Source organism: Coregonus lavaretus, assembly GCF_964263955.1.
Source record: "Coregonus lavaretus genome assembly, chromosome: 23".
Lineage (NCBI taxonomy): Eukaryota > Metazoa > Chordata > Actinopteri > Salmoniformes > Salmonidae > Coregonus > Coregonus lavaretus.
In genome coordinates, this window is record NC_140010.1 from 13,627,347 (window position 1) to 13,650,024 (window position 22,678).

At 42.1% G+C, this 22,678-nt stretch overlaps 1 protein-coding gene across 1 annotated transcript in view; it reads right to left on the reverse strand.

Annotated features, from left to right (window-relative positions):
• Nucleotides 1-1,338: 1,338 nt before the first annotated feature.
• The window catches only part of LOC311098882 (transmembrane inner ear expressed protein-like), a gene marked incomplete at both ends in the record, with an annotated part of 32,219 nt that continues 10,879 nt past the window's right edge, over nt 1,339-22,678 (reverse strand). The window contains 2 exons of the mRNA XM_084139438.1: nt 1,339-1,673; nt 15,811-15,960. Of these exons, the coding sequence (XP_083995564.1) occupies nt 1,339-1,673; nt 15,811-15,960 (485 nt within the window). The remainder of the gene's footprint in view (nt 1,674-15,810; nt 15,961-22,678) is intronic.

A 22,678-nucleotide genomic window follows, 5' to 3' on the forward strand; every position in this document is an offset into this window, starting at 1 on the left:
GCTGTGAGGATGTTTTTCATCGGCAGGGACTGGGAAACTGGTCAGAATTGAAGGAATGATGGATGGCGCTAAATACAGGGAAATTCTTGAGGGAAACCTGTTTCAGTCTTCCAGAGATTTGAGACTGGGACGGAGGTTCAGCTTCCAGCAGGACAATGACCCTAAGCATACTGCTAAAGCAACACTCGAGTGGTTTAAGGGGAAACATTTAAATGTATTGGAATGGCCTAGTCAAAGCCCAGTCCTCAATCCAATTGAGAATCTGTGGTATGACTTAAAGATTGCTGTACACCAGCGGAACCCCATCCACCTTGAAGGAGCTGGAGCAGTTTTGCCTTGAAGAATGGGCAAAAATCCCAGTGGCTAGATGTGCCACGCTTATAGAGACATATAGGAGGGGGGGAGGGGGGGGGGGGGGGGGGGGGTTCTTCAAAGTGGTAGGCACTTCTTCAAAGTGGTAGGCATGTTGTGTAAATCAAATGATACAAACCCCCCCAAAATCCATTTAAATTCCAGGTTGTAAGGCAACAAAATAGGAAAAATGCCAGGGGGGTGAACACTTTCGCAAGCCACTGTATGCCCGTCTGGGATTTAACTGTCCATGTTTGATTCGGAAGGGGCAATGCTAGAGCCAGTGTTGATTAGGAAAACATAATTTTAACAAAATATGTATATTTGAGCACTTTAATACCCTATTCAATTTCCTATTGATTGTATCATGTAAATTGATTGTTTTTTAATTCAGTATGTAAACAGGCCAATACTTTACAGAGCTAATATTGTACGCTTTTTTTTATTATTATTACCTCTCATGGAAGTATATAAAATCACATGATATTTTCATAGTTTTTTTATTTATCATATATTGAAAATGTATCCGTCCTCAGAGAGATAGGAGTTGGTATTTTGTATTAATAGTATTTATGCCATGTGTGGAGAGGTTGTGACTGTTTGTGTTTGAAATAGGACACGCCATACCTGGTTGATTTCACTCAATGTCGGTTGAGTGAAGTCAATGTTGTAAATGTAAACGTGGGTTTAAAAGAAAAAAGTTTTCCAATCTAATGTTCATCATTGTATTGTGAATAAGACATTAAAATTTACAATTGTACTGTAACTGAAGTGTTAATTGAATTTGAAACATGACTGCAATCCCATAGTAATTCTGTTGTTGTTCTAAGAACTTACATACAGGTTGAATAAATTAATATGTACTTTTATTCTCATTATATACATACACATTTCATTTTTACAAAAAGTATAAAATAATCAACAAGTTAAAAAAAAATTGTTATTATGAAAAGTTGTTTAGCACAATTGGTGTTTCGGGCCCAGAGTTCACTTTTTCACAGGAGGTTTTTTGGCTCCCCCCTTTGCACCTCCTTTTGCACCTCCTCCTTTAACACCTACTTTATCACCCACTCTTTTATCACCTCCTTCGTTCTCCCCTTTTTCTCCACTCTTCTTCCCTTTTCCTTCACTTGCTTCTCCTTTCTTTCCTCCCCCCTTTTCTCCTTTTTCTCCTTTTTTCTTAGTCGATCCCTCCTTTTCATCATCCTTTTCCTCCTTGGCACCCTTGCCCTCTTTCTTCCCCTTGGTCTTCTTTTCCCCCTTTTCACCATCCACTTTTCCTGAGACTGTTGTCACCTCTTCTTTTTTCTCCACAACTACAGCTGGAAGGACAAAAAGCACAAGAGGGAACAATCACTTGGAAGCCGTGACAAGAGCATTTGTTATCATCAAGACTCCTGACAGCAATAATATCTGGTAAGTGGAAAGGAAAATATATAATCCCAGCAAAGTGAACCCTACCTTAAGTGGGTCACAGTATTCTAATGAATGCGATCTGTCTTTCTCCATTCTAATGAACACAGCCTATTTATTATACTAATGAGGTTTCATACGTTTACTGGGTTGGCTGGGAAACAAATGATGGGTATTTGAAATGAAAAAATGTTTGATTAATTAAAGTTTGAATCTACCAGAAGGCCATGGTAGGCCATCTGCGCTCCAGAGGATTTCATAATCCTAGTAATTTATCATGACAAACATCACAATCTACATGGCCTCTGTACTACACAACATCAAAATAACTATGTTTGTTCTATGCTATGAGTTTCGTTTGCTCCACCTCCGAGAACCAATCAAAATGTAAGGTGAACCCAGGTCAAGGAAGGAAGGAGCTTCCCCCTGATGCTAGGACAGCAGAGTCCCTGTCCATGTTCCGAAAATGTCTGAAACCCTACCTCTTTAAAGAGTATCTTAAATAACCCCCCCCCCCCCCCCTTGCCTTTCATGAACTAACACTCGCACTTCACCTTTTACTACACCCACTGACTTAGCTACTTTATTGAGGAAAAGTGTACTTACTATGACTGTGATACGTGGTCACCTAGCTATCTTAAGATGAATGCACTAACTGTAAGTCGCTCTGGATAAGAGTCTGCTAAATGACTAAAATGTCAATCGAATGAGACTTTACTGCAAAGCAAATAGACCTAAAATATATGGAAATAATTCAAGAGGTACAGTGCCTTAAGAAAGTATTCACACTCCTTTAATTTTTCCACATTTTGTTGTGTCACCGGCCTACCCACAATACCCCATAATGTCAAAGTGGAATTATGTTTTTTGACATTTTTACAAATTAATAAAAAATGGGGAGGGATGGTAGGGTTAGAGGGGAGGGATGCTAGGCTTTGGGGAAAATAATAAAGGAAAATATATTTAAAAAATATATATATATATATTTATTTATTTTTAAATATATTTACAAAAAACATATGGGGGATTGGAAATGATGCAGACAATTACATTGATGGAAGCCACAATCTATCTACAATATCAAAATTATTATAAAAAATGAAATGCTAAAATGTCTTGAGTCAATAAGTATTCAACCACTTTCTTATGGCAAGCCTAAACAAGTCACATAAACGTTGAATGGACTCAATCTGTGTGTAATAATGGTGTTTAACATGATCTTTGAATGACTACCTCATCTCTGTACCCCACACATACAATTACAGTGGGGAAAAAAAGTATTTAGTCAGCCACCAATTGTGCAAGTTCTCCCACTTAAAAAGATGAGAGAGGCCTGTAATTTTCATCATAGGTACAAAAGTACATAGGAAAAAAAATCCAGAAAATCACATTGTAGGATTTTTAATGAATTTTTTGCAAATTATGGTGGAAAATAAGTATTTGGTTACCTACAAACAAGCAAGATTTCTGGCTCTCACAGACCTGTAACTTCTTCTTTAAGAGGCTCCTCTGTCCTCCACTCGTTACCTGTATTAATGGCACCTGTTTGAACTTGTTATCAGTACAAAAGACACCTGTCCACAACCTCAAACAGTCACACTCCAAACTCCACTATGGCCAAGACCAAAGAGCTGTCAAAGGACACCAGAAACAAAATTGTAGACCTGCACCAGGCTGGGAAGACTGAATCTGCAATAGGTAAGCAGCTTGGTTTGAATAAATAAACTGTGGGAGCAATTATTAGGAAATGGAAGACATACAAGACCACTGATAATCTCCCTCGATCTGGGGCTCCACGCAAGATCTCACCCCGTGGGGTCAAAATGATCACAAGAATGGTGAGCAAAAATCCCAGAACCACACGGGGGGACCTAGTGAATGACCTGCAGAGAGCTGGGACCAAAGTAACAAAGCCTACCATCAGTAACACACTACGCCGCCAGGGACTCAAATCCTGCAGTGCAGACGTGTCCCCCTGCTTAAGCCAGTACATGTCCAGGCCCGTCTGAAGTTTGCTAGAGTGCATTTGGATGATCCAGAAGAGGATTGGGAGAATGTCATATGGTCAGATGAAACCAAAATAGAACTTTTTGGTAAAAACTCAACTCGTCATGTTTGGAGGACAAAGAATGCTGAGTTGCATCCAAAGAACACCATACCTACTGTGAAGCTTGGGGGTGGAAACTTCATGCTTTGGGGCTGTTTTTCTGCAAAGGGACCAGGACGACTGATCCGTGTAAAGGAAAGAATGAATGGGGCCATGTATCGTGAGATTTTGAGTGAAAACCTCCTTCCATCAGCAAGGGCATTGAAGATGAAACGTGGCTGGGTCTTTCAGCATGACAATGATCCCAAACACACCGCCCGGGCAACGAAAGAAGCATTTCAAGGTCCTGGAGTGGCCTAGCCAGTCTCCAGATCTCAACCCCATAGAAAATCTTTGGAGGGAGTTGAAAGTCTGTGTTGCCCAGCGACAGCCCCAAAACATCACTGCTCTAGAGGAGATCTGCATGGAGGAATGGGCCAAAATACCAGCAACAGTGTGTGAAAACCTTGTGAAGACATACAGAAAACGTTTGACCTGTGTCATTGCCAACAAAGGGTATATAACAAAGTATTGAGAAACTTTTGTTATTGACCAAATACTTATTTTCCACCATAATTTGCAAATAAATTCATTAAAAATCCTACAATGTGATTTTCTGGAGAAAAAAAATCTCATTTTGTCTGTCATAGTTGACGTGTACCTATGATGAAAATTACAGGCCTCTCTCATCTTTTTAAGAGGGAGAACTTGCACAATTGGTGGCTGACTAAATACTTTTTTCCCCCACTGTATGTGTAAGGTCCCTCAGTCGAGCAATGAATTTCAAACACAGATTCAACCACAAAGACCAGGGAGGTTTTCCAATGCCTCACAAAGAAGGGCAACTATTAGTAGATGGGTGAAAATAAAGCAGACACTGAATATCCCTTTGTGCATGGTGAAGTTATTAATTACACTTTGGATGGTGTATCAATACACCCAGTCACTACAAAGATGCAGGCGTCCTTCCTAACTAAGTTGCCAGAGAGGAAGGAACCCATTCAGTAATTTCACCATGAGTTGAATGGCTGTGATAGGCGAAAACTGAGGATTGATCAACAACATTGTATTTACTACACAATACTAACCTAATTGACAGAGTGAAAGGAAGGAAGCCTGTATAGAATACAAATATTCCAAAACATGCATCCTGTTTGCAACAAGGGACTAAAGTAATACTGCAAAAGATGTGGTAAAGCAATTCACTTTTTGTTCTGAATACAAAGTGTTATGTTTGGGGCAAATCCAATACAACACATTACTGAGTACCATTCTCCATGTAGTCCCCTGTAGCTCAGTTGGTAGAGCATGGCGCTTGCAACGCCGGGGTTGTGGGTTCGTTTCCCACGGGGGGCCAGTATGAAAGTGTATGTACTCACTAACTGTAAGTCGCTCTGGATGAGAGCGTCTGCTAAATGACGTAAATGTAAAATGTTTTCAAACATAGTGTTGGCTGCATCATGTTATGGGTATGCTTGTAATCATTAAGGACTGGGGAGTTTTTCAGGATAAAAAAGAAACTGAGTGGAGTTAAGCACTGGCAAAATCCTAGAGGAAAACCTGGTTCAGTCTGCTTTACACCAGACACTGGGAAGATTAATTCACCTTTCAGCAGGACAATAACCTAAAACACAAGGCCAAATCTATAGTGGAGTTGCTTACCAAGAACACAGTGAATGTTCCTGAGTGGCCTAGTTACAGTTTTGACTTAAATCTGCTTGAAAATCTATGGCAAGACTTGAAAATGGTTGTCTAGCAATGATCAACAATAAATTTGACAGGGCTTGAATAACTTTTTAAATAATAATGTGCAAATATTGTATAATCCAGGTGTGCAAAGCTCTTAGAGACTAACCCAGAAAGACTCACAGCTGTAATTGCTGCCAAAGTATTGACTCAGGAGTGTGAATACTTATGTAAATGTTCTGTATTTAATTCTCAATAAATTAGCAAAAATGTATAAAAACATGTTTTCACTTTGTCATTATGGTTTTTTTTTGTGTAGATGGGTAAGAAAAACAATATTGAATCAATTTTTAATTCAGCTGTAACACAACAAAATGTGGAATAAATCATGGGGTATGAATACTTTCTGAAGCCATTGTAGATGGGAATATCCCTTCCTTGATCCAGCATATCCATTGACATGTATTTATTCATTGTTTTACATGTATTTATTCATTGTTTCCAATGTCAAACAGCATTTTGAGATAGAGGAAAGATGACAGTATTGAAACTATTTAGATAAAGACACAGCTGTTTAAATGCCATCGTGTTACAGAAGGGGGTCGCAGTTCCGGAGCGACCCACTAGGTGTCATCCTCCGACAACCTTAGGCACCTCCTCACTCACAGTCGGGACTAATCATCCTATTGGTGTCACCTGTGTCTATCGGTTCACCTGTGTATTTATACCCTCACTTCCCTGTGTTCCCTTGCTCAGTTTTCTCTGCTAGTTTCTCTATGTCCAGCAGTACTACTCAGTGTCTGATCGGAGAGATCTATGTACAGGTACTTGAGAAGTGTTCTCCCTGTTTCGTTATTTGTTTTATTCTTAGGTAGTATTTCGTATTTTGGCTATCAGACGGTTTTTGGAGACTTATTTGCTCCGCCTTTCTTTTATCATGATAAGTCCGTTATTTTGTATTCTGGCTTCGGGACCACCAGTAAAGATCCTTGTTTCACCATCTCTTCCTACTGCCTACTGTATATCCTGCACCGTACCTGGGTCACATCTCACCTCACCCCAACCCTTACACCATCGGTTATAATCAGCATGAAGACAGACACAGTGTGCATGTCTTACAACGTCCCCTCCATGCATGAGAGGATTTCTGTAATGAGAAATTCAACAGCTCCCACAATCTAGAGCTGTGAAGATTGTGATGATTGCCTCCTGAATGGCCCCTCCCTCCCTAACAGCCGTGGTAACACCCCGGGTGTGCTAGTTCCTGCTCTAGGGGAAACCACTGCTGAGAGGATACTGCTGCTTCTTACTACACCATCTTAAAGCGATTGAGCGGGACTTAAGCACAACAAATGAGTAACATATTGTGCGAATTGTATTCGTAACATATCATACGAATTGCACCCCAAAAAGGACATAACATATAGGAAATGGATGATGTAGGACACGATTGTGCAACATTTTTGGGGACCCTTTTTGGTTCATGAGCAGTACTTTCAAAACTACTGGCTGAAATGATACAAAACTTTTGTGATGCATCTTGATTACAGTAGCAGAGGAGCAAACACACAGAAATAGAATGAATAGAATGGACGTCCCCATTCAAGTCAATGATGGCATAATGGGTGGACTAGCAGCCATTTTGAATGAACCCATTGGAGCAAAGCAGGAAGTAAAAACAGGAAGTAAAAGTAGGAAGTGTACCCATCAAGCTGTGCTGTGATTTGTTGATTAAACTCAACTGACATTACAAAAAGTACATTCCATTGCATGAGCCACATCAGTTAGCATAATTTGAATTAACATTCTACATTACCATGGAAATTATTGCATCACAATACCAGTCAGCCATTGCGAGTGTAGACCATGAGTTTACCAGTCAAATTGCCAGGGTTAGAGGTTCCAAGCCTGTTCTATTCATTCTATTTTTATGAGCAAACATCTGTAGACACAAAATGGACCACAAAGGTAAGGGCAAACCACTTCTAGAGAAGTAGGGCTAATGCTCTTTATACTGTACCACTAGAGAGTGTAGACATAACCCTTTTCGGTAACGCTTCACATGAAGTGGCTCTATTAACTCTGTAGTTATACTGTACCTTACATAGGCAGGTACAGGGTACAGTAAGTTCATTGTTACAGACTGACTAGTAATGATTATATGTTGATTGTGGTATGTGTAAATACACATCATGTTGTTTGCATTAGATTCATGAACACACTCAAATTAATTAATCCCTCCCCTCTTCACAGAATTATTGCTTTAGATTACTGATTAATTAACTACAAAATTGATCAAAACAGTAATAAATACAATGTCACAGTCTACTCACATGTTCAGTTCCACTGTACCAACCTATATAATTACCATGAAAATAGAGTCAAGCCAACTTTATCTTCCTCCATCCCACTGTGACGCCCCCTAGGCTACGACTCCTCTCACTGATGGTGTTATTTTCTCAGTCCGATGAGACACACACACACAGGCGCATGCACGCCCACACACACACACTCGCACGCACACTGTTAGTCTACACCTGTTGTTTACGAAGCATGCGAACGAATACTATTTGATTTGATTTGACACACACACACACTCTCTCTCTCTCTGGTGGTATTATTCTGTCCGTCCGGCGGAGGCCGAGGTGCAACATGCACACTCACCCTCCTGACTCCTCTTTGCAGGTGGATATGTAGGGTCATATGAATAACCCTCAGATGACCCTACACCTCTATGTGGGAATAGGAAATATGTGTGCATGTGTTTGTGTGTGCATTTGTGACCATGCATGTGTGTGCCTCCGTGAGTGTGTGTGTGTTGTGTGTGTGTGTATGTTGTGTGTGTGTGTGTGTATGTGTGCATCAGAGCCAGTAGAAAACTGACACAACTCAGAGCATGACTGATCAAAGTGTGCTGGAACAATGTCTACTTTCCATTTGAATAGCTTTTCCACTTATCTGTAAGGCAAAGAATTAGGGGAGTGAAGTTTCACTTGGTCCCTAATCCTCCCCTCATCGTCGCCTCCTGTCCGGTGTTTGCTTTACCGTCTCCTGCGAATGTCAAACACCTACGGAATTTAACATTTAGAATTCTCTCACAAACGGGATGATCTTTTCATTATCACTTTTATCCAGGCTGTCTGAAAGCATTTTTTATTTAGGCCAGTGGGGAACCGTGAGGACCATTTACGCCTTCAGAGAAAGCCTAAGGATTTTTAAATAATTGTTGTAGTTTTAAACTATAAATGTTGTTTTAATTTATATTTCATCTTTTCAATAATATTTAAATTGTATTCTAATTATGTTATTCTTTAAATTATATTCTGATTAAATCTCTTCGATTTGTGTTGGAAAGGAAACATTCATACAGTTTCTTGACTGTGTCCAGTTCGCTAATAAATCCCCGAAATGAAAGCTGGACAGTCAGGGAGGACCATTTTGACAGTGAGGAAATATTTTAAATAATCAGTGCAGCCCTCCAGACCTTGTTGAAGACCGAATGCGGCCCCGGGGGGAAATGAGTTTGACACCCCTGAGCTATATAGAAGGCATATGCCATTCAATTCTATAAGGGCAGAAACTTCTGCCTTCTCAAAGGCCAACAGGTCTTTGCGCAATAGCGAGCAGTAGTTTTCTGACGGTCTAGCTAGCCAGCTTTTGTTGTAGGCTTGTAAAAAGTGTGTAGTGGCTGCAGCAGAAGAGGATGTTGTTGCTAATTTGTTAGATTCGCCCTTTTCAAGATTCACTTTCAACAAGAAGTTACATTTCAAATGATCATCATCTGGTGAGTGGAACCGTGTTTTTTATTGCAGCTCGCTTGCTGTTGTTAGCTATCTCTTTGAAAATAGATTATGTGTGTGAAACATTGTTCCATTTAAACTTTAGATCACCGGTTAGGCTACTTTATGTAATGAATGTGAAAAAGATGTTTGCAATGGGAAGTAATAGTTCTACATTTTGATTGGGAAATGCTTACTCTAATGGTTGCTTTTCTGTATTCTCATGTGATTGGGACGTACTGGCTTATTATGTCGGAGTGAATGGGCTACTTCTCCTTTAACATCATGCTGTGTGTGACTGCTGTCTTTCTATCAGCCTATGTGTTTTACAAAAAGTGCGCTCTCCTACATGGAGTGCGCTGGTATTACAGTCGCTGTCCTTTCAGCATCACAAGCCTGCCACGCTCACATCCTTTGATGTGCCACTGTTGTTGCTTTTGGTGATAGTGTGATAGTGATGGCGTTAGGCTACCATAGGTTGTGTAAGCTGTGTGGTTGTTGTTGCTGGTAGCATTATCCGTGCGGGTGCTGTCTCTGTGTGAGTGTAAGCCCGAAGCATGGCTCATCCTCAGGCCTTTTTTATTCAGTTGGGCGCATTAAGTGATGTTATGTTCCTGTTCTTTTTCTTGAATTTTGAGTTTGGTACAATGTGTTGGAAGATATTCTTTCCCCACTGAAGGCCTACACACTTAGAAAAAATGGTCCCAAAAGGGTTCTTTGGCTGTCCGATTCCGACTTCGGAAATTACGCCTTTCTTACGCTCGCCTTTCCTACACATGCCTTTCCTACTCACAGTAGTTGGTATTCAGATTTACCTTGTAAGGGTGTGTAACGGGCTTTGAGGGTGTGGTTCCCTTGCGCACCCTGAATAAATGTAATTAAATCTCTGAAAACCCTCCCACTTGCTGGCCAATATAATTTCTCATGGCGTTTTTCATTCAAATGGGTTGTCAGTACATTTATCTTAAGCCATCCCTTTAAATATGATACACATTGCCTTGCAAAAGTATTCAACCCCCCTTGGCATTTTTCCTATTTTGTTGTATTACAACCTGTAATTTAAATGGATTTTTTATTTGGATTTCATGTAATGGACATACACAAAATAGTCCAAATTGGTGAAGTGAAATTCTAAAATTCTAAAAAATAAATAATGGAAAAGTGGTAAGTGCATGTGTATTCACCCCCTTTGCTATAAAGCCCCTAAATAAGATCTGGTGCAACCAATTACCTTCAGAAGTCAAATAATTAGTTAAATAAAGTCCACCTGTGTGCAATCTAAGTGTCACATGATCTCAGTATATATACACCTGTTCTGAAAGGCCCAAGAGTCTGCAACACCACTAAGCAAGGGGCACCACCAAGCAAGCGGCACCATGAAGACCAAAGAGCTCTCCAAACAGGTCAGAGACAAAGTTATGGAGAAGTACAGATCAGGGTTGGGTTATAAAAAAATATCTGAAACTTTGAACATCCCACGGAGAACCATTAAATCCATTATAAAAAAAATGGAAAGAATATGGCACCACAACAAACCTGCCAAGAGAGGGCCGCCCAACAAAACTCACGGACCAGGCAAGGAGAGCATTAATCAGACAGGCAACAAAGAGACCAAAGATAACCCTGAAGGAGCTGCAACACTCCACAGCGGAGATTGGAGTATCTGTCCATAGGACCACTTTAAGCCGTACACTCCACAGAGCTGGGCTTTACGGAAGAGTGGCCAGAAAAAAGCCATTGCTTAAAGAAAAAAATAAGAAAAAACGTTTGGTGTTCACCAAAAGGCACGTGGGAGACTCCCCAAACATATGGAAGAAGGTACTTTGGTCAGATTAGACTAAAATTGAGCTTTTTGGCCATCAAGGAAAACGGTATGTCTGGCGCAAACCCAACACCTCTCATCACCCCGAGAACACCATCCCCACAGTGAAGCATGGTGGTGGCAGCATCATGCTATGGGGATGTTTTTCATTGGCAGGAACTGGGAAACTAGTCAGAATTGAAGGAATGATGGATGGCGCTAAATACAGGGACATTCTTGAGGGAAACCTGTTTCAGTCTTCCAGAGATTTGAGACTGGGACGGAGGTTCACCTTCCAGCAGGACAATGACCCTAAGCATACTGCTAAAGCAACACTCGAGTGGTTTAAGGGGAAACATTTAAATGTCTTGGAATGGCCTAGTCAAAGCCCAGACCTCAATCCAATTGAGAATCTGTGGTATGACTTAAAGATTGCTGTACACCAGCGGAACCCATCCAACTTGAAGGAGCTGGAGCAGTTTAGCCTTGAAGAATGGGCAAAAATCCCAGTGGCTAGATGTGCCAAGCTTATAGAGACATACCCCAAGAGACTTGCAGCTGTAATTGCTGCAAAAGGTGGCTCTACAAAATATTGACTTTGGGGGGGTGAATAGTTATGCACGCTCAAGTTTTCTGTTTTTTTGTCTTATTTCTTGTTTGTTTCACCCCCAAAAATATTTTGCATCTTCAAAGTGGTAGGCATGTTGTGTAAATCAAATGATACAAACCACCAAAAAATCAATTTTACATCCAGTTAGTAAGGCAACAAAATAGGAAAAATGCCAAGGGGGGTGAATAGTTTCACAAGCCAATGTAAATGCATATTCATCTCTGTTTCAGCACCAACTGGTAGATGTAAAAATACTCTGATCTTGTAGATTATTTAGGCACATTTTAGGGTTAGGAAAGTACTGTATGTATGAATCATTAAAAAATAGATGTTTGGAGTGCCTTTACGCACAAAATATATTGATTAATTAAAAATACAGTGGTTTGATTCATTCTGAAAGTTGTCATATTCAAGTTCAATCCATGAAATATTGGAAGGTGGAAAAAAGTGTACAATAGGGGTTGAACAATAGTCCTGTAAATCTACAGTAATTCTCACTAATCATGGAACTGTATGACAATGGTCCATTCGTCGTGAACCGATTTTCAGTTTGCTTCCATATGGCTGGTTTCGCATTCATCTCCAGGGATCATAAGGAATAATAATCTAAAACAATTGCTATGTGTATTTACAATCCCCTTCTCCAAACGGATTACTCATTTACCTAGATCTTATCAATGTATAAATTACATTCACATTTTAGTAGAAGCTCTTATCCAGAGCGATTTACAGGAGCAATTAGGGTTAAGTGCCTTGCTCAAGGGCACATCGATAGATTTTTCACCTAGTCGGCTCGGGGATTAGAACCAGCAACCTTTCAGGTACTGGCACAACGCTCTTAACCACTAAGCTACCTGCCGCCCCATATTACAGTGTATGGAGAATGCTGTTATTTCTATCGTAAAAAATAAAGTAGATGCTTTTTCCACTTGGAACCGGCAGGTTCGCTCAAACTTATTCATGGTTTCCTCACGCGTAAAGGTGGTGGAATTATGAGGGAATGAAGTCAAGGTCAGAATATGGTGTATCTGTAGACACACCTCCACCACACCTTCATTTATTCCATCTTTACCCGAACGAATAGCGGGTGAATAGCATGCTCTTCTCATGCTTAAGTTCAAGGTCAGAATACACATAGAGAAAAAAGTGCATAAAAAGGGAATTACGTTCCATTTACGCTCGCTTAAGTCAGGTCGGAATCAGTGCCTAGATGAATTGAGGATGAAGACACTGTTCTTATTCGGTTCAACATTGCAGTCAATGCCCAGAATGGATTCTTAAAGGTTAGGCGTGGATGAATCCAGGGGTAAACAGATAGAGCTGTGTGGGGTTCATGAGTCTCCACGATTATAAACCGTATCTGTATCCTTTCCCTTTATAATTACCACACAGCCTATTTCTCGCTCTCTCCCCTCTCTCTCTCTCTCTCTCTCTCTCTCTCTCTCTCCTCTCTCTCTCTCTCTCTCTCTCTCTCTCTCTCTCTCTCTCTCTGTCTCTCTCTCTCTCTGTCTCTCTCTCTCTCTCTCTCTCTCTCTCTCTCTCTCTCTCTCTCTCTCTCTCTCTCTCTCTCTCTCTCTCTCTCTCTCTCAGCACATGGTTGACTACTTATATGTTCACTGCAGAGGTTTTGCTGCGTAAATAAATGCATATTAGATCCAGTATCCCCTGATGCTGCATTATAATATACAGCTGGATGTGACATTATGTTCTCTTTCACATAGATTATGATTGCTCTCATGGATTAAGCTTGTCTCTGACTGACACGCTCATTATGGTAGTAATCCCAATACACAGTCAGTCCCCAAAAAGCATAATTTTATTTATGATAATTGTAAAAATAATAATACTGATATTGTGGTATAATACTGATATTGTGGTGTCTCTCATTCTAGATAAATGTGCAATGTATATATTTTAGACTGATGTATGCCCATGTAAACCTGTGTGATACTTCGAGAGGACAGAAGGCATGTGCAGAAACAAGACAGAGATAACACAACAAGGACAGTATGTCAGTGGCCACCAACCATAGACCTGGATGATCTACACATGGTGTGCAGGCATTTTTTTAAACACTAAAACATGCGATTCGACTAACAATTAAGACATGGTTGGTTCTAGGTCGAGAACAAGCCTGAGTACCTTGTAGCTCTCCAGGACCAGGGTTATTTTTTTATTATTTGGTTATCACGGTTGTTACTGTATAAGCTTATATAAAAGGGAAGCTATATTTATTCAAAGCCAAGCTTACAGATTGAGTCAGAGAAAGAGAAGGAAAAATAGTGAATGACAAACAACGAATGACAGGCATAGACGTGCAACATCACTGACAAAAGATTCAACTCTATTTTTTCATCATCCACAGTTGGCTACCAGATACTGAACTTGCAGTGTCCAACGTACAATCAATGTGTGATTGACAAGGATGAGTATATCAACAAAGAGCAGATCAGGTAATAGCCCATTTCAAGTACTTAACACCTACAATTGTAACTCTTCAGCAGGCAACATTCTCAACAATGTCCAAGTCATTCTTTCTGGGAAGTAACGATGAACGCTGAGCTATTCAATGAACTATTCTATTAAGCTATTCAAACCTTTTTTGTGAATTACTGAATGCTGAGCTGCATGCTCCAATATTCCCTCTAGTGGATTGCCCACTTTGTCAGAAGATAAATAGGAATGGGGAGAGAGGGAAGGTGAGAAGAGATAAGAAGAAAGAGGAAACGGAGGGATGGACGTAATCCAGTCTCAGGCTGAGTGAGGGGGGCCGGGAGGAGGAGAAGGAGGGAGGAAAGTCATCCCGTCTCAGGTTGAGTAAAGGGGTCAGTGAGCTCCTCCTCCTCTCTCACCACTGGGAGCTGGCTGCTGCTGGCGCTGCGAGCCTGGACCTGCTCAGAGACTGTCGGGAGGGATGCAGTGTCCGGGAGGGCTGAAGGGACAGGATGAAGAGGAAGAGAAGGAGAAGGATGTGGGGGAGGAAGAGAGGGAGGATAGAGTGGAGGACGAGTGTGAGGATAGAGAGTAGGATGAGAAGGAGGACAGGGAGGACGAGGAGGAAAAGAGGAAGGATGAAGAGAGAGAGAGGATAGTGAAGAGGAAGAGAGAGAGGAACACAAGGAAGAGAGGAGGAAAGACAGGGTTTGGAGAGGAAGGGTACAGGTCAAATGGAAGGGATAGGGTTGGAAGATGGAGGATTGAGGGAGGAAGAAGCCAAAAGGAAGGCATGAAATATAGAACAGTTGCAAAGGAGGAGACAGACACTGACATAGAAGAGGAAAAAGCTTTAATGTAAAGTCAATGACCCTTTGGATATCCTGTATTCATTAATCCAGAGTGTGTTTGTATCTTCCTGCAAGGCCAAGACTATGTGTCTGAGTATGTTGACTCTATCTACATCTTCAGTCAGATAGGACTGGGAAAATATGAACTAATTCAAAAGAACATTTGCATCCAGAGAGAGTCAGACATAGGTCTGTGATTTCGCTGTTTGTTAGTCATCGGAAATGAGAGAAAACATATCTTAGCTTCGTATGATTCGAAGTAATGACCATTAGCATAATATGATGAAATCTGAGAAAAACATCAAATTAATTAATACAAAAGCTGTCAGGGGCCGTCACGTTAGGTGATCCAAGTCAAACAGCTATGATTCTCCTACTGTATAAACAGGCCTAGCAGGTGGCATTTCATCAATAGCATCCAAAACTCGCCCAGCAGTTGCCTGTCAGAGTAGTTCTTAGAGTAGAGTAGGTAAATAAAGGATGCACACCTCACACTTCATTTTTTCTCCTTGCTGTGGATTTATTTCACCAAGGAGAGATGAGTGTGTGACTTTTTTCCATTCATAAAGTTATAATGTAGTTCATAGGGAGTAGGGACATTTGTCACAGGGAGAAGGGACGTCCTAAAATGTACACCGCACCTGCCTCCCAGGGACTTTGTCATAGGGAGTAGTAGGGATGTCCTAAAATGTACAACACAACTACCTCCTAGGGACTTTTGTCATAGGCAGAAGGGATTTCCTAAAATGTGCACCGTAGTGTTATTGAGGAGGGTCTAAGAGGAGCTTTAGCCTACTTACCTCCTGGGATCTCTGTGAGCTCGTTGAGAGGAGGCACTGTCTCCAGTGTGTTGGCGTAGTCCTTAGCTGCTACTCTCTGAGCGTGTCGCGCCTCAATCTCCTTCTTTGTCCTGGGGATACGGCATTTGAAGATGCAGCATAGGGTAATGACTTACAAATGGAGAAAGAGGGAGAGAAAGAGAGAGATGAAATATAATAGTATTTCCCATGTGGAATGTTATACGTGTTTCTGAAGTACATCTGAAGACCTATTGAACTAGACACTACTCAACGGTGTCACATTACAGCTATTATATAACTGTAATAGTGACACTATTCAGTATCCGCTGTTATCAGACTATTTTCCTTTTTGTTGATTCGGTCTATGTTGTGACATGGTAAATTATTACTGTATAGATGTCTGATGGATTATCACTAAAATAGAATGCCATCTTTGTCTTGTGAAGTGTAATTGCTGTCCTCCACCCCTTATTGAACCATGCATCATGTGGTCGATAAAGCAATCCCAAATAGACGATGCCATGACCATTTGGAACCCTCCCTCACAATAACCATCATGACAATTCAGCGCATATAATATTACAGGACCATGATATTTATTTGACCTTTATTTTAGCAGAGTCCCATTGAGACCAACGTCTCTTTAGCCAAGTAAAACTAAACTCCACAGATTGTCCCGTGTAATTGAGTGCTGTTTCTACAATGTACAAAATTAAGAAAAACCCTTGAATGAGTAGGTGTGTCCAAACTTTTGACTGGTACATTATATAGAAATAGTGACACGATAAATAAATAGACTGTATAACAATAACGAGTAAAAATAACATGGTTATATACAGGGAGTACCAGTACCGGGTCGATGTGCAGGGGTACGAGGTAACTGAGGTAGCTATGTAGATATAGGTAGGGGTAAAGTGACTAGGCAACAGGATAGACAATAGACAGTAGCAGCAGCGTATGTGGTGAGTGTGAAAGTATGTCTGTGTGTGTGTGTGTGTGTTGCGTCAGTATGCATGTGTGCGTGTGTTATGTGTGTGGGCGTATGTGTTATGTGTGTGGGCGTGTTGGGGTGTCAATTTACATATGTGTGAGTGTGTGGGTAGAGTCCAGTGTGTGCATAGAGTCAGTGCAGGAGAGTTAGTGCAAAAAAGTGTGTGTGTGTTGGGGTGTGTATGTGTGTGTTGGGGTGTCCGTGTAAGTATGTGTGAGTGTGTGGGTAGAGTCCAGTGTGTGTGCTGAGTCAGTGCAAGAGAGTTAGTGCAAAAAAGGGTCCATGCAGGTAATCCGGCTAGCCATTTGATTAGCTATTTAGCAGTCTTGTTTAGCAGTGTTATGGCTTGAGGGTAGAAGCTGTTCAGGGTCCTGTTGGTTCCAGACTTGGTACACTGGTACCGCTTGCAGTGCGATAGCAGAGATAAAAGTCAATGGCTTGGGTGGCTGGAGTCTTTGAACAATTTTTGGGCCTTCCTCTGACACCGCCTGGTATAGAGGTCCTGGATAGCAGGGAGCTCGGCCGTACTCACCACCTTCTGTAGCACCTTGCGGTCGGGTGCCTTGCAGTTGCCTTACCAATCGGTGATGCAGCCAGTCAAGATGCTCTCAATGGTGCAGCTGTAGATCTTTTTGAGGTTCTGTGGGCCCATGCCAAACCTTTTCAGCCTCTTGAGGGGGAGGAGGCGCTGTTGTGCCCTCTTCAAAGCTGTGTGGGTGTCTGTGGACCATGTTAATTCCTTAGTGATGTGGACAACGAGGAATTTGAAGCTTTCGACTCGCTCCACTATAGCCCCATCGATGTGGATGGGGGCGTGCTCGCCCCTCCGTTTCCTGTAGTCCACGATCAGCTCCTTTGTCTTGCTGACTTGGCCACTCAGGAACATTAATTATTGGTAAGCAACTCCAGTGTAGATGTGGCCTTGTGTTGTACAGTAGGTTATTGTCCTATTGAAAGGTGAAATTCCTCTCCCAGTGTCTGGTGTAAAGCAGCCTGAAGCAGATTTTGCTCTAGGATTTGCCCCAAACATAAGGCTTTGCATTTAGGCCAAAAAGTGCATTCCTTTGCCATGTTTTTTTTTGCATTATTTCTTTAGTGCCTTGTTGCATACAGGATGCATGTTTTGGAATATATTCTGTATATATATATTTTTTTATCCATCCTCAGTTTTCTCCCATCACAGCCATTGAACACTGTATCTGTTTTAAAATCCCCAATGGCCTCATGGTGACATCCCTGAGCAGTTTCCTTCCTGTCCTGCACCTCAGTTCAGGACAACTGTATCTTTGATGTGTCTGGGTGGTGTAATACATCATCTACAGCATAATTATTAACTAGACCATGCTTAAAGAGATATTCAAGTTTCAAAGTTTCAAGTTCAAAGTTTATTCGCCATATGCACAGGATACAACAGCTGTAAAACAGTACAGTGAAATTCTCACCTTAAGAGCTCTTTCCGAACAATGTATTGATAATAATAATAATATATACTGAGTGGACAAAACATTAAGAACACCTTCCTAATATTGAGTTGCACCCCCCCTTTTGCCCTCAGAACAGCCTCAATTCGTTGGGGCATGGACTCTACAAGGTGTTGAAAGCGATCCATAGGGATGCTGACCCATGTTGACTTCAATGCTTCCCACAGTTGTGTCAAGTTGGCTGGATGTCCTTTGGGTGGTGGACCATCCTTGATATACACGGAAAACTGTTGAGCGTGAAAAACCCAGCAACGTTGCAATTCTTGACACAAACTGGTGCGCCTGGCACCTACTACCATACTTCGTTCAAAGGCACTTCAATCTTTTGACTTGACCATTCAACCTCTGAATGGTACACATGCACAATCCATGTCTCAATTGTCTCAAGGCTTAAAAATCCTTCTTTAACCTGTCTCCTCCCCTTCATCGACACTGATTGAAGTGGATTAAACTAGTGACATCAATAAGGGATCATAGCTTTCACCTGGATTCACCTGGTCAGTGAAGAGCAGGTATTCATAATGTTTTGTACACTCAGTGTAGATAATAAATATATATAAAAATGTAACACACAAGAGTGGGGCCTCCCGAGTGTCGCTCTAAGGCACTGCATTGCAGTGCTTGAGGCGTCACTACAGATCCGGGTTCGATCCCAGGCTGTGTCACAACCTGACATGACTGGGAGTCCCATTGGGCGGCGCACAATTGGCCCAGAGTCATGAGGGCTTTACTTGGCTCATTGCACTCTAGCGACTCCTTGTGGCGGGCTGGGCGCCTGCAGGCTGACTTCGTCGTCAGTTGAGCGGTGTTTCCTCCGACACATTGGTGCAGCTGGCTTCTGGGTTAAGCAGGCGGGTGTTAAGAAACGTGATTTGGTGGGTCATGTTTCGGGAGTACGCATAACTCAACCTTCGCCTCTCACAAGCCCTTTGGGGAGTTGCAGCGATGAGACAAGATTGTAATTGGATATCATGAAATTGGGGAGAAAAAGGGGGTAACATTTTTTTATAAAATAAAGAGTGACAGTGAAGGTGTTTGTGTCAGAGTGGGTAGAGACCTGTTGGATGGGCATAGAGCCGGTGTGGATAGTCTGTGGGAGAGGGAGAGCAGTAGCTGTTAGCCATTTAACAGTCTTATGGCCAGGGGATAGAAGCTGTTTAGGAGTCTGTTGCTCTGAGCCTTGATGCACCGGTGCCGCTTGCCGGACAGGACTATGGAGAGCAGTCAATGTTTGGGTGGCTGGAGTCTTTGCCAATTTTTCGGGCCATTCTCAGACACTGTCTGGCATGTACGTCCTGGATGGCTCCAAGTGATGCGCTGGGCCATCCGCACCACCCGGTTGAGGGCGGTGCAGTTGCCATACCAGACGGTGATACAACCAGTCAGGATGCTCTTGATCGTGCATCTGTAAAAGTTCCTGGGGATCTGAGGGGCCATACCAAATATTTGCAGCCCCCTTAGGGAGAAGAGGCGCTGCCGTGCCTTCTTCACGACTGGGCTGGTGTGAGAGGACCTCAGTGATGTGGACACTGAGAAACTTGAAGCTCTTGACCCTCTACACTGCAGCCCGTCGCCCCCCGTTTGTACACAGCAGCCCGTCGCCCCCCCGTTTCCTGCAGTCCACAAAGTCGTGGGTAAACAGGGAGGACAGGAGGGGGCTAAGCACACACCCCTGGGGGGGGGGGGGGGGGGTCAGCATGGTGGATGTGTTGTTACCTACTCTCACCACCTGGGGTCGGCCGGTCAGGAAGTCCAGGATCCAGTTGCAGAGGGAAGTGTTCAGTCCCAGGGTTCCAAGCTTGGTGACGAGCTTGGAGGGCACTATGGTGTTAAACACTGAGCTGTAGTCGATGAACAGCATTCTCACATAGGTATTCCTCCTGTCCAGGTGGGAGAGGTCAGTGTGGAATGCAATTGAGATTGCATCATCTGGAGATCTGTTGGGTCAGTATGCAAATTGGAGTGGGTCTAGGGTGTCTGGGATGATGGAGTTGATGTGTGCCATGATCAGCCTTTCAAAGCACTTCATTATTACAAATGTGAATGCTACAGGGTGGTAGTCATTATGGCAGGTAGCCATAGAGTTCTTGGGAAAATGAATGATGGTGGTCCGAGACATGTGAGGATTACAGACAGGTTGATAATGACTGTGAAGATGCCTGCCAGCTGGTCTGCGCAAATTCTGAGATCACTCCCTGGAATACCATCCATCCCCGCGGCCTTGCAAGTGTTGAGCAGATGAAAAGCCTTACGATTTCCTCGGAGAGCGAGATCACCCAGTCCTCTGGGACGGCGATGGCCCTCATACATGGCTCGGTGTTGTTTTTGTTGAAGCGTGCATAAAATGCATTGAGTTCGTCTGGTAGAGAGGCATTGTTGGGCAGATCACGGCTAGGTCTTCTTTTGTAATCTGTAATGGACTGTAGCCCTTGCCACATGCGTCGAGTGTCGGAGCCGGTAAAATCAGATTCCACCTTGTTCCTATATTGTCCTTTTACCTGTTTGATGGCTCTGCGGAGGTAACTTCTTGTACGCGTTCGTGTCCTCAGCCATAGCATCTGGGTTGGCTGCGATAGCTCTGTGTGCAGTAGTTCTGTCCTTAAGCTTAACGCATACCTCTGTGTTAATCCAGGGCTTTTGATTGGGGAAGCAGCGAACCTTTACTGTGGGGACAACATCAGCGATGCATTTCCTGTTGAAGCTGGAGGTGGTTAGCTCATCGATACTATGACTGACTGACTGACTGACTAACTGACTAACTGACTGACTGACTAACTGACTAACTGACTAACTGACTGACTGACTGACTAACTGACAGACTAACTGACTGACTAACTGACTTTCTAACTGAATAACTGACTGACTGACTGACTAACTGACTTTCTAACTGACTGACTAACTGACTGACTGACTGACTAACTGACTGACTAACTAACTGACTTTCTAACTGAATAACTGACTGACTGACTAACTGACTGACTAACTGACTGACTGACTGATTAACTAACTGACTGACTGACTAACTAACTAACTAACTAACTAACTAACTAACTAACTGACTGAATAACTGACTGACTGACTAACTGACTTTCTAACTGACAGACTGACTAACTGACTGACTGACTGACTGACTGACTAACTAACTGACTGACTGACTGACTAACTAACTAACTAACTAACTGACCAACTGACCAACTGACCAACTGACTAACTGATTAACTGACTGACTGACTAACTGACTGACTGACTGACTAACTAACTAACTAACTAACTAACTGACTGACTGAATAACTGACACTAACTGACTGACTGACTAACTGACCAACTGACCAACTGACTAACTGACTAACTGACTAACTGACTAACTGACTAACTGACTAACTGACTGACTAACTAACTAACTAACTAACTGACTGACTGACTGACTGACTAACTGACTGACTGACTAACTGACACTAACTGACTGACTGACTGACTGACTGACTAACTGACTGGCTGACTAACTGACTGACTAACTGACTGACTGACTGACTGACTAACTAACTAACTAACTAACTAACTAACTAACTAACTAACTAACTAACTGACTAATTGACTGACTGACTGATTGACTAACTGACTGACTGACTGACTGACTGACTAACTGACTTTCTAACTGACTGACTGACTGACTGACTGACTGACTGACTAACTGACTGACTAACTAACTAACTAACTAATTTTCTAACTGAATAACTGACTGACTGACTAACTGACTTTCTAACTGACCAACTGACCAACTGATTAACTGACTGACTAACTAACTAACTAACTGACTGACTGATTAACTGACACTAACTGACTGACTAACTGACTGACTGACTGACTGACTGACTAACTGACTGGCTGACTAACTGACTGACTTACTGACTAACTGACTGACTGACTAACTAACTAACTAACTAACTAACTAACTAACTAACTAACTAACTAACTAACTAACTAACTAACTGACTAATTGACTGACTGACTGATTGACTAACTGACTGATGACTGACTGACTGACTGACTAACTGACTAACTGACTAACTGACTAACTGACTAACTGACTGACTAACTGACTGACTAACTGAATGACTAACTAACTGACTAATTGACTGACTGACTGACTGACTGACTGACTGACTGATTGACTAACTGACTGATGACTGACTGACTGACTGACTGACTAACTGACTAACTGACTGACTAACTGACTGACTAACCGAATGACTAACTAACTGACTAATTGACTGACTGACTGACTGATTGACTAACTGACTGATGACTGACTGACTGACTGACTAACTGAATGACTAATTGACTGACTAACTGACTGACTAACTGACTGACTGACTAACTGACAGACTAACTGATT